Source organism: Sander lucioperca, chromosome 5, assembly GCF_008315115.2.
Source record: "Sander lucioperca isolate FBNREF2018 chromosome 5, SLUC_FBN_1.2, whole genome shotgun sequence".
In the NCBI taxonomy this organism is placed as follows: domain Eukaryota; kingdom Metazoa; phylum Chordata; class Actinopteri; order Perciformes; family Percidae; genus Sander; species Sander lucioperca.
Window position 1 is genome coordinate 44,468,223 of NC_050177.1, and position 17,613 is coordinate 44,485,835.

Sequence of the window (17,613 nt, forward strand, 5' to 3'; positions counted from 1 at the left end):
TTTGTGAACTCTAGAGGTGCTGATAAATAGATATTGTTACCTTTGGGTAAAGCCAGGCTAGCTGTTTCCCCCTGTTTCCAGTCTTTGTGCTAAGCTAAGCTAACAAGCTGCAGCTTAATTTTTGAGAGTGGTAGCAATCTTTTCATCTAACTTTGAGCAAGAAAGCAAATAAGGGTATATCCTTTCCTGAAGAAATGTTGCGGTCACTCTGGAAAATCCACAGAACACAATGTGGACATTTATTACTGGAGCTACCTTTTAATGCAGACAACTGTTGACAGTGAGTTTTCATTATTATCCAGGGTGTCTGGGAAATTGTTGATAAAAAGAGACATAAAAGGAGAGAAAGTTGTTGCTAAATTGTTTTAACTGTGATATTTATCCTGTAAATAATATATGCAATAGCTTCATGAGTTCTCTTCTTTTCTGAAAATGTACGGAATGATAGTGTGGGTTGCTTTATGTCCTGTTAGCCACTATCTCAAATGGACTAACAGCAGCCCTGAGCCAAAACCCAAACCACAGTAATTGCAGAGACATATTGTGATGTAAATATCAAAGAAACTGATTTGTCCATAACAAAAGTGCTCGCACGCAAACACAAAACCACAACAACAGTAAACAGCTTGAGATAAACGGTAGCCAGATCAAGAGAGGCCGAGCAAGAGAGCAGGGCAAGATGTAGAGAGAACAAATTCATGCACACACACACACACACACACACACACACACACACGATGCATACAGCAGCAGAAGTGGCGGCGGGCTGTGTTTAATATGCTGAAGGAGATTGTGCGTGGTATTGGCTTTTGGCAGTGTGCAGTGAAGGGAGGGGAGCGAGATGGATTGGTGCAGGATCCCTCTCTTAAATGTTTAAAGAGTATTCACACAGAGCCCAAAGGATGGGGGGGGGAGGGGGAGAGAGAGAGAGAGAGAGAGAGAGAGAGAGAGAGAGAGAGAGAAAGAAAAGGTAGCATTATAAATGGGGGACATTAGGCACTGCCACACCACAGAAAGAGTCAGTGTGTGTGTTTATATGTGTGTGCTTGGTAGGAAGTGATTGTTTCAACATTGAAATGTAGCCTGTGTGTGCTGGAGACAGAGCCTCTTTCAGGGTGCTGCAGTAAGAAAACTAAATCAACACAAGCTACAGCTCCTTTCTGTATACTGCACTTTTACTCTCCTTCACTCAGTAGGGGAAAAATGGCTTAAATGTGTGTGTGTGTGTGTGTGTGTGTGTGTGTGTGTGTGTGTGTGTGTGTGTGTGTTATTTTGGGCTGCTTCAATCACACCACAGCATCACCAAAAGTATCTGAACTGGTGGCAGTTCAATTCTGTTATGCTTCTGTTTGTGTTGGGGGATCAAGATGGTATCACACCAATACTTACTGTATTGGGCATAATATTTTTAGTGTAATAGGAACTTTATGGTGTCTCCCTACCTTCAGACATGTGATAAATTCTTGAAAACTGTATGTCCAAGGTCTAAAACAGGTTGTCCATTTGTTTTAATTTGGGTTAGGGTTCCAGAATTTAGTGATGGATTTTGACATGGTCTCTTCCACAGTCCAGTTTATCTTTTTTTAAGTGTGTTAATTAGCTGTTTGACCACTGTATAAAAATATACCTTAATTGTTGACTTGATCTTTCAGGGCATAACCATGATCACTAAATCCTATTTGAAGGATACTGTAGGTGTCTACTTAGTGACAATCAGTAATTAGACATCTGAGTAAAAAATAATGTATTTGTCATTGTTTTTTTCCTTTGTTTGAAAAACTTATAAAAATAGATATTAAAAACAAAACAAAACAAAAAAATCTGTTAACCACTGCCTTCTAATCAATTAAATTTGGGAGCACATATGCATATTCTGCACGGCGCTTGGATTTTTACTCTACTGTTTTATTTGGGTTTTCTTTTATAGTTTGTATTATATTTCACTATTTTCAATGTGTTTTTCTAAAATCTTGTCTTAATGCCTTTAATATCTTATGTAAAGCACTTTGAATTGCCTTGTTGTTGAAAGGTGCTATAAAAATAAACATAGCTTTCCTAAATCTACCAATACGTGCTGCTGCACTTGTAGACACACCTAGTAGCGAGGACAGCTTCAGTATGACACACACGCACACACGCACACACGCACACACACACACACACACACACACACACACACACACACACACAGGTTAAACAACAGCTGTATTTACAATCAGACCTTATGCAGCGATGTGCGCTCCACCAGCTGGAATGGGGCGGGGTCGATCTTGCAGTTGTTGAAATTGACCTGCTCATCAAGCTGCTTCTCCTCCCACTCTGTAATCTGCAAAACACACAGAGGAGGAGGGAGTTTAGGGATGAGGGATAAACATCACTGAGGAATAGCGGGAGGTAGATGACACTGACTTGACTTTAATCTTTAATAAAAGGTTGACCCCCAGTGTTACACCCTGTTGTTTTGGCAAATCAAACATTTGTTTGATTGTCTGACTATAAAACCTGGAGTGACAGCGTGCACAATAGATGCTGTTAAAAGAAGATGTCTTTATGCCTGGTGTCAGTCCCTAATCAGAAGGCAAAGGCACCAAATAATCCCATACCACCTCCTGACAAATCACCTCCCTCTGATAGACAATCAGTGGACCATGCACCGCACTGAATGACTCTATAAATCATATGAGGCCTACAACGATGGAGTGTGGGGAAGGTGAATGGGGAAGAAGGAAGAGAGACGTAGCGAGAAGCAATGACATGGCAGGTGTATGAGAGGTGAACAATGAGTGATACAGAGAGACAAAAAGAGGGGATGGAAGAAGACAGTGTGAGGAATGTGCTGCTGACAGAGAGGAAATGAAAGGTGCTGTTGATGGATGAATTATGAATGATGTCATATCCAAAAATATAAGACTCCAGGGTAATCGGCCCATCTGGGGATATTGAGGAATATGAAAAGTCAGGTCTGTCAAAGTGTGATGTCAGGAACTGCCAAGCCAAGATTTGAGTTAGACAAATACAGGTTTTTGAAGACTGATGTGCATACCAAGAATCAACTGTATTTTATAGAGAATGTGAAGGACAAGATGGTCACATTCTACGTTTTTCTGATTGTCAACCAATCCAAAGCCTGATACATCTTATTCTCCTGTGCCATAGAACTCAGTTGTTGTCCAAAAACTATAAAAAATGCATCAATGAGCCACACTGTTGCCCTGGCTGACCTGTTGCTTAATTTACCATGAACACACACTTTAGATTATTTTGACTAAATCCCATGTACACCACCTGCAGAAATACTCACTAGAGCACCAAATGTGGATTAATCTGCATCTGAAAACATTTGATAAAAACTACAGTACCCTGCTATTTTACGAATTGAAAATGGTTTAAGGTACTCAGTTGAAACTAATGGATTTGAGGCTGAGCGCAACAGACAAGGTAGGGAAGTTAGAAAGCACAGCAAGATAGACTGACAATTTATTGGTTTTAGTCTTTTCATGGGATTTGAAGAAATTGACAAAATTGAAGAAACAGGGGCCATGATATTCTGACTTTTAGTCCCTAGCATGGATCAAGCTCGATCAAAACACTGAATCCTAAACTTCCCATAATACAACTCAATAGTGCCCCTTGTTAGACTCTCCCTGCCGGTAAACACCCACATTATAGAAAGTCAATTCACCCAGTTTGTAATGCAGGTTTTCTGTTATAAATGTAGTCCAACCTTGATGATCTTTATGACATCATCAGGATTATGTCTTCTCCAGAACCAAAGAAGACATTATTATACTATTATAACTTCTTTCACAGGATGCGTGGTACTCCCAATGAAGGGAAATGATCTTCTAAAACCAATGGAAGAACTAAACCCTTTAACTAAAGAAGGTATATGACATACTGTCTTTCAATGAAAAAATAAAAAATAAATAATCACACAAATACATAAATGCAAACAAATTCATGTCACGTTTCCCTCAATGTCACCACTTTCAGTTCAGACGAACACTGGACTGGTTTCTTTTTTTCAGAGCTATTTTAGTACTTTACAGTGTAAGGTTTAACTGTCAAATAGCTGTTTTCTGATTGGTTGAGGGACTCTAATTAACTGCTGTACTCTAATTGGTTGTAAGGTGTGTACGTGTTGTGTGACCGGCTGTCTGTCTTACCTCTCTAATAGTCATGTCATCCTCCACATCTACGTCGTCCTGTAGACCAGCAGCGACAGGAGAGCGGTCAGTACAGAAAAATAAAGATATTCAGTGTACACTCCAAACACAGTAAAATGAAGAAACCAAAAGTGTACAACACAAATACAGAAGCAGTGAAGGAATGGTAAACAAATAGTAGATTAACAATAGTGTCCAGTTGGTTATTATCTTCAACACTTATTTGTACTTTTCAACTGCGCAACACTGCGCACAGAAGGTGAAATGACATATGCAAAACACATAACTACCCATGCATCACATCATGAGTGTGATACAGCGACACCGTCGTGAGACAGATGGACAAAAATGTGATGTGTGACTAAAGGAGCGACTACAGTACATTTAATGAGTGCGAGGGATGTGATGTATGAGATGTCAGAGCAGATGATCATTATAATGACAGATCTGTGGCGCACTCAAGAGCTCGCAACTCATAACTGACAGGCTGCAGACGTTATTTGACAAGCTGGAGTCAAACTAGCAACCCTGTGCTTTGCATAGGAGCACTGAAAATACCGTAGAAAGCTGGGTAATGGAAATAAACAACTGAGTGTTTGTGTGTGTGTGTGTGTGTGTGTGTGTGTGTGTGTGTGAGAGAGAGAACGTTACCGCAGGGTGTGTATGCAGCTCTATGTGTGTGTGATGGGCTGTGAAATATGATTTCAAAGTGTTTAGTCATGTGCTTGAGTACAGGTACTTTCTTTCTCAGGATTGAATGCAGGAGAACATGTATGTGTGCGTGCGTTGGAGAAAGAGAGAAAGGCAGAGTGAGTGAGATCCAGGGGCTGATGGGAGCCCTGAGCTCATTTATCCTCATCGCTGTGGTGGTCGACCTGTTGGTAACCCTAGCAACTGTTGCCGCTGGGTAGAAAGAGGTGCCCTACTGTAGCATTATGCAAGCACAGGCCAGACGTGCCTAGAGTTGATGACACACACACACACACACACACACACCACTTTATCTCTGCTGTCTCACTTATCATTCTGCTTGTCACAAGGGCACTCTGAATGTCACCAAGACACACTGGTGTTCCAGGGGTAAAATGTAAACTAATGACAAATGCAAAAATCAAATCACTGTGTGTGTGTGTGTGTTTGGGTGTGTGTGAGTGTTTGCAGAAGAAGGTGTTTTTTTGAGATACAGAGAGAAAGAGAGAGAGGTTGGACTTTGCATGCAAAATTGGTTCTTTCAGAGCGATTAGCTGCTCTATTAAGAGAGCAAATCTCTGCTTCTGGATACATGAGTTAGGCAGTGTGTTGGTTTGTGTGTACAGGAAGTGGGAGAGTAAACTTTGTGAGTCAGAGCAACCGTGTGGGCATATTCAAATGGAATTTGAATGACCGTGTGTGTGTGTGTGTGTGTGTATGTGTGTGTGTGTGTGTGTGTGTGTGTGTGTGTGTGTGCAGATGCATGTGAGACGCTCCAGCGTGCTGACAATAGGCCGATAAAGCTGTATTGCTTGCTACACGGTTTCCGTGACAAAGATTAGAAAGGTTTGTTGCTCTTCCTTTCCCTCCATCCAGTGAGCCAATCAACCAATCAGTGGCAACCATCCAAGACTAGGTCAGTGGGGAACACACACAATCTACCACCAAAGAATGCTGTATCATACACACACGCACACTGTAGGATTATGTCTTCTGCTAAAAAATGTATAATGTAGAGAGTTTTATGATTGTGGAAATCTGGATAAAAAGGAGCCTCCCCTCCAGGATACTTCCTTTTTTTCAGCCCACAGTAGACAGAAAGTGTGGTGGTAAGGCTTTCTTTACACTTCCAATTTTGCTTAAGGGAAGGCTTAACATCTTTGTCTTCTAATCTAAATCCAAAAGCCTCTGCTTTAAAAAGGGTCTGCTTAGAAAGTTTCGATTTTATGTAGCCAGGTTTTGAGGCACCATATCTGGAAATTCTGCTGCCACCTTACTACAATGGATGTGAGTAGAATTGTATCAACAAAGCAGGATTGCTTCTTGCACAGTATTCACAAGGGCTGACCACAGAAGGACTCCTACATCAACAACAAAAAAAGTAGATTACAGAACTCTGAGAGGTTGGTGTCAATATTCTTCAAAACTCCTGTGTGTAACTAGGCGTTCTGCACGGGATCCATTATCTTTTCTGAATAGAATTGTATTTGTGTTGCCCAAAGCATTTAAAAACAGCATTTGAAAAACCTCAAAAGCAATGTGTTTTCCAAAACCAATGTCCTGGATACTCAGGATTTTCCACAGGCCTCATTGTTGACAGTTTGTCTTTGAGACCATTTCTTTGGTAACAAGACTTAGGCTATATTTCGGCACAGTGGTGCTTTGAGCTAAATGCTGACATCAGAATGTTAACATGGTCACAATGATAATGCCAGGATGTCAAAGCAATAATCTTCATCCATCCAACAGTTTTCAAGATAAGGAAAAGCTAGGTCATCATCTAAATCATTAGGATACATTGTCTGGGAACCATGAGTATCTGTACAAACGTGTCGATACATCAAGTGAACATTTTGAAATTCACCAAAGCCAATAGAATGTATCCTCTAGGGGCAGTGAATATATGTGTCATTGCTAAAAAGTAGTAAAAGACATAATTTCTTTTTTCAAGACAAATGACTTTCACATGTGATCCGCATTCAAACACACTAATTAATCTGCACACATTTTAAAAATTGAGTTCTCAAATTACCTTGCGTTTTTAGCCTACAGTTTTATCTAAACGTTTTTAGAAACAGGTCCACCCTTTCTAATGAATGATATTTATATCTATGACGGGCTCGACTCCTCTGCATCAATGGCTTTGAACTGCAATCAATGTATTAAGCTCTATGGAAAAGATACCTTCATTACACTCATCTACCCACGCCAACGTCAGACGAAACACAGAGCCAAATACCAGGCAAGCAATCATTTTATCATTACAGTCTGTTTGCTCTTCTCCAGTGATGTCCATCAGTGCCTCGGTCCCAATTCAAACTTGTAAAACCAGTGTAAACCAGCCTGGGCCAACTGCACAAGTTCAACCAATGGAGGAATTCAGAGACCTTGCCGGTGGGCCTGTGGATTGGAGGCGCCGTGTCCCTGCCCGCTTCTGTAGTCTGGACGGCGGGGAGAGCTTCTCTGCGATCGTGTCAACACCCGGCCTGGTGGATGTCACCAGGGTTTCCCACAGCACTTTGCAGGTCGGGCGGCCCGCCTAAGCTGGGGAACCCCACCGCCTTAACTAGGTCATCAAAAAAAATAAAAAATCTCGGACAATAGCGCGGACGCGGTTGACACCGCGAGCGGGCACGCGCGCCACGGCCGAAATGAGAGAAAGAAAAAGAGACGTGGTCCGTCGCTGTCTGGAGGATAGCCAGCGTGTGTGTCTGTGAGAACAATCACCAATTCACCGTCGCGTGTGCGTCGGAGTTTGTCAACAAATGTGCGGCAGCCGGGGCATGCCCGGGCAGAGACGGGGTGAGTGGACTTACCGGAGTGTTGGCATACGGTGGGCAGAGAACATTTATATATGTTTCTCTTTCCTATTCTTCACATCAGTGAGGCTTTCTTCTCTTGTTTCCACGAAGTGAATACATGACGAAGTGACTGGAACTATCATCCTCTCGCGCGTGGATTCTCAATGTCCCGGCTGTTGCCAGGTCTTTGAGACACAGCTGTTGTCTGTTTTTTTTTAATCACTACACGCGGTTCACAACACACGGTTAGTTAGCGTAGTTACACACAGTGAAATTACGTGTCCTGTTTTTATTTCACGCATACTATCTGCTGGAGTGTGTGAAGCTATGGGCTGAGCTCTGTTATCTCAGAGCTGTTTTGGAGAAGAGTTGTCGGGCAAAGTGGACGAGAGCGTGTCACGGAGGATAATGGGAGCAATGCCAGTAAAACTGTTATAGCACTTTTTTTTGCAAATAGTTTAACGAGCTTAAAATTGCACATTTCAACTGTTATTTTGAAAAGCTGGTTATTTATTATTTATTATTGTTTAAATGAAATATTTAGTGTAGTGTAGTGTAGAGATGTATTAATTATATATTAAAATGTGATATTTAGTGTAGTGTGTACTACACTAACACTGATGTACTAACAGTGTTACCAGAGAACTGAGAAAGGCTAAAGCAATTTTTTTTATCAGTATTATTCATGAGGCCAGAGGTAACACCAAACAAATCTGGGAACATATTAAGAAGCTAGTTGGTGTAAATAATAGTGGATCATCAAAATCTCGTTTACAAACTCTGTAAACGAGATTACACAAAGTTTCACTGAGTTAGATGAAAAAGTTCTAGTGGACTGTAAACTACAAACTTCCAAACCCCAATTATTTCTAAGAAACATCTCTGATCTCATGAGGTAGTAAGGATAATTAACAGACTCGAGATGTCCAAAGCCAAAGACTGCTATGGCATGGATTCTATAATACTCAAGTCTCTAAAGGATTCCTTAGCCCTACCCATTACAAATATCATCAACCTCTCAATCTCTCAAGGGATTTTTCCGAAAGCATGGAAAACTGCTATTGTGTCACCAATTTTTAAAGCAGGAGATCCCCAGCTTGTCTGTAACTACAGACCTATTAGTAATCTGCCTGTTGTATCCCAAGGTGAAAGAGAAGTGGGTGTCTGAGCTGATAGTCTTTTATTTGAACAGCAGTGACTTCACCTTGCATCCAATGCAATTTGGTTTTAGAGCTCAACACTCCACAGAAACTGCTACCCTATACCTTCTGGAAAACATTAAATCCATGACGGATAAAGGTGGTACTGTTGGGGCTATTTTTTTTTTGGATCTGAGAAAGGCTTTCGATACTGTGAATCATAGAATACTTATTAGCAAATTACTTTCTTTCAACTTCTCAAATTATACTATTAAGTGGATGGAATCATATTTAAAGGAAAAAACACAATATCTTAAGGTTCATACTCATAAATCTAGTGCCTATAAAACTTACACTGGTGTTCCATAAGGTTCTATACTTCGGCCACTGTTGTTCAGCCTTTATGTTAATGATCTGACTTTGGTTTGTCCTGACGTAGAAATACAGTTATTTGCTAATGATGCAGTGATTTATGTGCACAGCTGCACAAAGCAGCAGGCTGCTTCTAAACTTACCAGTGCAATGAGCCATTATAAGATGGCTTGACAAATCATGTCTTAAATAAAATTTTAGTAAAACTGTTGGTATGTTCTTTTCAAAGCGACCATGTAGCACTCCTGACCAAGATATATTGATATCAGGGCAAAACTTGCAAGTTGTGTCTAAATACAAGTATCTGGGTGTCTGGATTGATTCAAACCTGTCCTTCAAATGTCATGTAAAAAGTATACAAAAGCATTAGATTTAATTTGAGTAACTTGAGATTTGTCAGACAATCACTCAGCTTTAAAACTGCTATTATGTATATGAACGCCATGATTATCTCACATTTTACTTATTGTTTGACTAGCTTTGCTCAGGCTAACAAATCCACAAGGAAACCATTTTAAACTATAAACGTACTCTAAAAGTTCTTGATCAGAAATCCAACAGTTATCACAGCTGTCAAATTTTAAATAGACAAACTTTTAAGTTGGGAAAACCTAAGTAAATATGGTAACCTTTGTCTAGTTTATAAGATCTTACACAACACTGCTCCGCCACCTAGGGCTGGGGCGGTATGTAGTTTTTTCTACCGCGGTTGAAAAGCAAGAAATTACCGCTTTATTGCTTGTTGTATGATGATGTGTTGTTTGTCACTTGTGCATTTTTTTTATGTTGGTCTTTTGACTGTATTGTCATTTTATTGTATTTTTTTTAATTTTTTAGGTTGCCATTTTTTAAACTGGCCAGGGACAACAGATGAAAATTAGACTGCTGAGCTAAATCTGGCTAATTTACAGTTGCTTTGCTGTTGATTAATGAAAATGTTCTTATTATTACAGTTATTACTGTTCTTAAAGAGATATTTTGTTATTTAATACAGTTCTGTGTCATAGCTGTGTGGGCAGTGTGCGCAGATGAACACTGTGGCTTCCCCTCCATGGTCACAACGCACGGTCACGCTGAGATCTGTCATTTCGTGTCTTCCGCCAGGTGTGAGTATACCTCGGCTGCTCTGAGCTCCGTGCACTGGCGACACGGAGGGAAGCCACACACTGTTAATATGCACACACTGCCCACACAAAGATGACACAGAGCAGGATGGAACTGGTGATCACAGATGATCTCAAACACAAATGGAATATTAGTGATACACTTTTATTGATCAGGCTCTGATGCTCTACAGTGTCTGTTGGATGCAGCCTGTCTAGATATGTGTGAACCCTGAAGTTGACATAATTATCATTAGGACCCTTAACTCTGTCCTCTGAACAGCAGTTTCAATTGGTACAGTGATGACAAAAGTCACTATTAAGTTTGTCCCTCATGCTTATGCTTAATGCAGTGATGGCGATTGTTTCTCTAACTGCTGCCTGCACACCACTGAATCGTGCATCAGGGAAACATTGCAACAATAATTACTTATCACTCATGTGCAGGCAATTAACTGCTGGTTTTCTTGCTGATGATGCTCCCTTTGCCTATTGCTTTCAAATTAAATTACTGCCTTATCTGTGTATCTGATTAGATTGCAGAGACTTTAACACAATTGTGAAATATCATTAATGACTTTGTGCAAACTACAGTAGTGCGAACAATAATGATGTGCTGTGAACTGTGTCTTAACAGCTTTGGGAAAAGTTGTGAAATGGTGGGTATTTAATCTTAATTATCGCACTGTGGTAGTGACCACCCCTATTGTTTGGTAAACAAACCCGAGATCACTAGCTGCACCTTGGAAACATGAGAATATCTGAGTGAAAACCACCCAAAGTTCTTTTTAATATTGTAAGTCCTTCCACTGATGCTTTAAAAAATGCAATTAATTCTTCACCCTGAAAGAATCTGATATCAAGCAACAAATCAATTCACAAAACAAATTACAGTCAGTATGTCACACTCATCTTCTCCAGATAAGTTCACACACTCTCCCTTGAATCTCTTCTGTGTTGTCTAAAATGATTCAAGAAATGAAAACTTCATCCTGTCCCCTGAATATTCTACATATCAGATAACTGAAGGACAATTTTAATGGAGTCAGTGTCTTTGTTCTACAACTTAGAAATTGCTTTCATTTAACCTACTATGAAAGTACTAACACTACTTGACCCTATTGAGTTTAATAATTAACTCTATCAAAATCCCCCTTTCTTGCTATATGGTTCTTGAACAAAAGTGTCCTATACAGTAAACTCTTCTATTTTATGAATGAGGACTGTTTGAGTCAGAAATCATTACAACATTGAGAACTTACATTTTCTGTTACTTTATTAGCCAATTGTTTACCTCATCATAACTAAGTCTTGGGATGACTTTGGCTTGTTTATGTGATAAAATGTGTGTTTCAAAGTTGTTAGTATTCATGTAATTCAGAATGAGGGTGAAACATCCAATTATGCTAACCTAATTTGGTAATTTAGTCTGAAGTTATTAGCATTAAGTTTTGTAATTTAACGTATATTATTGTATGTATGTTATTTTTGTGAAATGTTATTTTAAATCTCAGTTGTTTATTTCATTATTAAACAGCATTTTGATCAAGTTTGAGGTTACATGATACAGAAATGTCCCATTAACTCCTCACTTTAAATGGGTTTAGCAAGCTAATCCTAGTTTTATCCGTTGGTTCAGTTTACACCTGTCAAATGCTAGGTGTGAATATTTATTAACAACTTATTGTAGGAAGTGATTTATGTGGTGCAATCTGTTTTAATTTAGTGCTGTGTGAATCTAAATTTAGTAAACAATGATGCTACCAATAGGCTCATTTCGAACTTGCGAAAAGCTGGTGCAAATCCAAAACATCATCCATTTCTTCCATTTTTATGCTGATGCCACTAAGATACAGTACCAGTCAAAAGTTTGGACACACTTTAATTTTATCCGTGTTCTGAACAATTGAAAGAAAGACATTGTACTTTCTTCTAAACTGCACATTAGCCATTTATAATAGAATGTCCCTAAATTTTATGCAGCTGGATGCCAACAACAGTGAAATGTGTGTAATTGGCCTCGCCAGACTAGTCTCCAGATGTCATAGGGACTTAGCTCATTATATCCCTGCATCACTCATGATTGTGAATTCTGCTGTTATTTTTCATAATAAAGCTGGATAAACACGTCAAAACGGTTGATAAAAGATTGACAAGGTCAAATCATTCCTCTTAAGTCATTCATTCTTTCCTTTACATCAATCTTCTTTCTTCTTTACAAAAAGCAGTCACCAAAGTTGTAACAGGCTCTAAGATCTGCTGTTCTCTCCCTAAATTCTATATAATGTTCTTTGATTGCTGTCAAAGGTGGACAACTAACAATATGCATATCTATTACACAAACCACCTCCTTCACCTGTTTTTGTCCCTGGGCCTTATTTTCCCTCGCTCTCCGCAGTAGGTGATACTGATGCAGTGGCGTATGAAGCTGAGACAGAAGGCTATTACACGCACGCAAGCATGCACGCACGCACAATTGTTAAGGAGATAGAGTACACAAACTATATCCCTGTCAACTTCTCCATGTCAAGAAAGAAAGACAACTTTTGCCCAACAATCTCAAGAAACAAAAATATTAAAAAAAGAAATAAGGACGGAGAGGCGAGGTTCCAAAAAAACTGAGCCCACAAACTATCATAAATAAAGCATGGAGGCATTACAAAGACGTAAGAGTGGGGGGAAAATAATGAGAAAAACAGCCAGGAGAGACCTAGAGGCTGGATGGCATCATTTCTCTGCAACAGACTACTGATGTAATTTACTCTGCATCAATATTTCATAGCCTAGATGGAAGGAGAAGAGGGGAGTGGAGGGTGGAGTTGTATGACAGATACAAAAAGGGCTTTGAAAAAGTCGTAAAGATGGACCAAGAGCGTGAAGCAGAGATTAAACCAGATCCAGAAACAAAGAATGAAATAGAAAGGAACTGTGAGAGTGGAGCTGAAAGAAAGGAAGGAGAGGTGTAATAACTTGATTTCTCTTCCGCCGCGGGGGTGTAATTCGGAAGTCATGGGAGAAAAAATTGATACATTTGTTTGTCCATATTTCTGCTCGGGCCCACAGAGCCTTGACGGTTGCTCCACCACATACACTTATACACTGCTGAATGTTAATAATAACCCCTGATGACAGGGGGAACAAGCCTACAGGCTTAGTGTACTGTAAATGCACATGCACCATGTGCTACAGGGGTTTATTACTAATTAGCTAACGGCAAGGCAATAATGACTAACATATCCACACTTCCAAAAATTCACTGCGCTACTAATGTACCATCTGTCTCTGCACTGACCATACAGTATGCTCCTCATGGGTACACTTAACAAATCACTGTACTTTATTAAATTACAACCAGCTGTGGCAAATGAGGGCCATTGAAAACTTGACTGGTATCCACCAAGTAATGCTAAACACTATACAAATGTATAGGTATTTCTATTTCATCTCAGGAAATAAAAGGTTTCTACTGAGGCGGCTCTTCATTGTGTAACTACTCAGGGATAAAAAAGTTCCAGCGTATGCAGGGGATAAACGTGCTGAAATGTAACTTTATGAACTTATTACTACAGCTTTCATGTTAACTATTTTATGAGATAGATTTGTTCACCAAGTGCTTAACAAAAAATATTTAATGTAGCTGTTGTATCTTTCTTATCAAGTGCAAGACTGCAATATAGTCTAATGCAACCAAAAGTGTAACATTTTAATGTTGTTGTTTTTTAAATCACATTTTATTTATTATTTTTAGTGTTCTATTATGTTATTTGTTTTTCCACCATATTTTTCATATTTGATTATCTTCCTACATTATAGTCTGGCACAAAGTATTTTTGGTGGAAAATACAAAATCCATTTCATTCGAATTTAAAGGTCCAATATGTAATATATTTACTGTAATAAATCCAAAAATGACCCCAATGTGTCATCAGCTATTTAGGAGACATGCTAAGTTGAAATACTATCTTTTCTGACAACAATGCTAATGACAGTATTTTCTCCTTTTGAAATTTCCGTTCTGTGACGGAATTTCTGTTTGTGTTTTGGCCTGTGTGTTGTTATCAACTGCCCAGTTTGACAGCCAGGTCGGGTTGCCAGATATACCTGTAAAAAGTAATCCCATCGCGCTACAGCTGTAACGTTAGTACAGCCATGAAAGCAGCAAACAAATGGAATCAACGGAGATAGATTCTACCCGACCTAAAAGAAAACAGCATGTTTCTAACAGTTGCGTGACCAGAGACGTAACAAACCCCTGGTAAACATTGGAGATGTTTTTAAAGATGGAGACAGAGAGTCCAAAAGGACGCCAAGTTGGCTAATTTTCACCTGAACAGGTAAGCATTAGCTTCAGGCTAATTTATCACGGCTACAAGGCACAGGCATTTTATGTCATTTCAACAATCATGTACTCACATTGAATTATAGCACCCGAGTTGGTTACTCGCAAAAACAATTGCGACACAGCCAGTAAAGTGATCCTGACTGGTCCTGGCTAACGCCGCCATGCTAACCCTGCTAACTGATAACGTTACCGGAGGACCAGGCAAGTTTACAACGTGTAGCCTGTTCAGCTGCCGTAGCCGACAACGGTGAGTTATTTTAAGCCAAGAGAGGGAGGCTGTGAATCGAGAAGAGAGGACCGTGAGTTTGCAGTGTGTTTAGCGATTGTTACCGTAATTCTAAGCCAATAAAGTGTGTCTGTCAGTTGGGTACAGAGCTCCGTGTGAGCACGGGCTTTTATGACTGTCAATATAGCCAGCATCTAACGTTAGCTACTCCGCTGTGCTGTGAAGTAATGTCTGGCTATGTGAGACAAGCGTCTAGCAACATTGTTGTGGATGCTGCGGTCTCAGCGGGGCAACCAACGTGAACTTCTGAGTCTGGGGAGGAGGGGACGGGGGAGACGACTCTCTCCAGTATTTTGAATTTGTACTGCAGTAACTATTTTAAACACTAGCTGTCAGTATTACATATTGCACCTTTAATGTATTTAGTCTTTTGTCTTAAAATTGTCAAATTTAGAGCAAAAATATTAGATTCACCTGAAAAAAACAACCCTATTTTTGTAATATTTTATAAATGCACACTCATTTTATAAATCAATCACACAATTCCTTGAATCCTATTCACAGCACTTTTAACAAATGGAGACCCCAGACCTTAAAATAGGAAAACCCCATTTCTGTTTCATGTGATAAATTTACACTTATTAAATGTCTGTTTTTCCTCAGATTTATTGACCGTATCACATATTTCAAATCACACGAAGCCCCCATGTAATATTACTCCTGTGTGATCAGGGCTTTATTTTGCTAGGGGTGCCAAGAAACCATCTACATGACTATTGGATGTCCCTGGACCCCCACTGTACTGTACCTACTAATAAGCTTAATAAAACAAGTTCCAGGAATAATGCAGCATGCTGTGGTAAATCAATAACGAGACACTTTATCCCTTTTGAATTTCACCTAAATAAAAACTGTAGTGTAACAGTTATGGCTTATGAAGTTTTTTAAGATTCTGACCTTTAATATAGCACCCCATCGGGACAATCAATGTGTTTGTAAGCCGACTGAGTGCAAACGTGCTGTGATTTTGCACAGACATTGCCTCAAAACCAGACAGACCATGTAATGAGCAGCGCTTCTACTGTAAATGTGTGAAACTAGTACATTTTATTTTGATTTATCTTTTTCATTACTACAGTTGAAGAAATGTGTTTCGTCATTCAGTTCCTCTGGTTTAATAAAGTCTCCATGGTCTTTTGCTGCAACACAACACAAGCACTGTGGCGTCATGGTGTGAAATACACACCTGAGGGTTCACATTTTACGCCACCAAATGAAAAAACACTCCCAGCGCCTCCTCTGTTAGTCATTTTGTACTTTTCGTTTAGTTCCTCAAGGCAAGTCTGACTGCTGTAACTGTGCAGCATGGATTGTTAAGGAACCAAAGTGCTGAATTTTGGGTCATTTTTGGGGGGGTTTATAGCCGAGACTTAGCCGATTTAATGGGAGCAGTGCATGATTTTAGAACCCAATCTTGTAGTGTTTTTTCTTACTTATCAACAAGATGAAGACTTCCCAGTGTAATTTCTCAGCTGTTTACCATAGGTATACACATTGGCCTCGGAGCAGCGCTCTGTGCTTGTGAATGATTGAAAATGTGTACAGACTTCAATAATTGTCACTGACATGTGAAACTAATGGAGCTCCTTAAGTGCCTCAAGTATACATCATTAATAGTGATAATAGAGTTACACAGACACAATAATGACTGGGAATAAGAAGGAAGAATTGTGTGTTTTCTTGTATTATATTTACATTCAAGTGATGTTGGGGACAAATACACATTTCCAGTAAGTTCTGTGGTTAACATGTAGACATTTTATAATGTGCAACTTTGCTGGATAAATAAATGAAGGTCACCCATTGCATTGGGCAGTAGCTTTTTGAGATCCCTATCTTTGAAAGACCTGATTTTTGGTAGTTTGGTGTCTTGTAAAATATTGTCTCCCTGGAAACTAAACATTTGTTTTAACTATTAAAGGAAATGAACCATATGTGTAAAAAACACACATAATTAGTTGTTGATGTTTGACAAGCTATGTATGGTATTATATAACTGTTAGGTGAACAAATGCATCATCATTATTTTGTGGAGTAATTTATTACACTACAAAACAAGTTAATATCTGTCAGAGAACCCGGCTACTTAGTGGAACAAGACTAGGTCAAAACACTACAGTAGTATATGGGTGGACCATGTATGGCCAGATTTGGAATGAATGGCAGTCAATAAGTGGACCCGCTGTAAAAACGGCCGGAGAACGTTATTGAGGTTTATTTTGAAAGAGCAAAGGCCAATGTGGAAACTCCAACATTCGACCAACCAATGGTGTAACTTCATCACTTACTCAGTATGTCAGGGACAGACTTTCGTGTTTAAGGCTAACAGTTACTTTGGTCCAGCCTAAAGTAGCTACGCTACCCAACTGCTACTGGGTAATGTAGTTGAACTTGCAGCTTCTCTACATGTATCGTTGCTACTACCCAACACTAAACGTGACTGAGCACAAACAGACACAAATTTGCTGTAGGCAGTGCAAACTGATTTAAAAATGCATCCGCATGAGTTGTTTCACCTTGAGCGAAAAATTTGGGCTTATCCCAGAGAACAGAGAAGACATTTTTGGGATCAATCACAAAAATAAACTCACACAAACACATGGTCCTTGTGAAGGACTAGCTAATGTCTTTACATGTGGTGCATTGGTTGTTTAGGGTAGATAAACACAGACTGGCAGTCTAATTTACCCTAATAATGCGAGGCAAATTCACTT

At 39.5% G+C, this 17,613-nt stretch overlaps 1 protein-coding gene across 6 annotated transcripts in view; it reads right to left on the reverse strand.

Moving 5' to 3' along the window:
* The window catches only part of LOC116038902 (chloride channel protein 2-like), a 197,285-nt gene that overhangs the window by 13,943 nt on the left and 165,729 nt on the right, over positions 1–17,613 (reverse strand). For all 6 annotated transcript variants that reach the window (XR_004897418.1, XM_036001480.1, XM_036001479.1 and 3 more), the window contains 2 exons: positions 4,167–4,205; positions 2,222–2,326 (listed from right to left, as the gene is read on the reverse strand). Coding sequence is in view for 5 of the 6 variants with exons in the window: in XM_036001480.1 (XP_035857373.1) it covers positions 2,222–2,326; positions 4,167–4,205 (144 nt within the window). In the remaining variant the exon portion in view is untranslated. The remainder of the gene's footprint in view (positions 1–2,221; positions 2,327–4,166; positions 4,206–17,613) is intronic.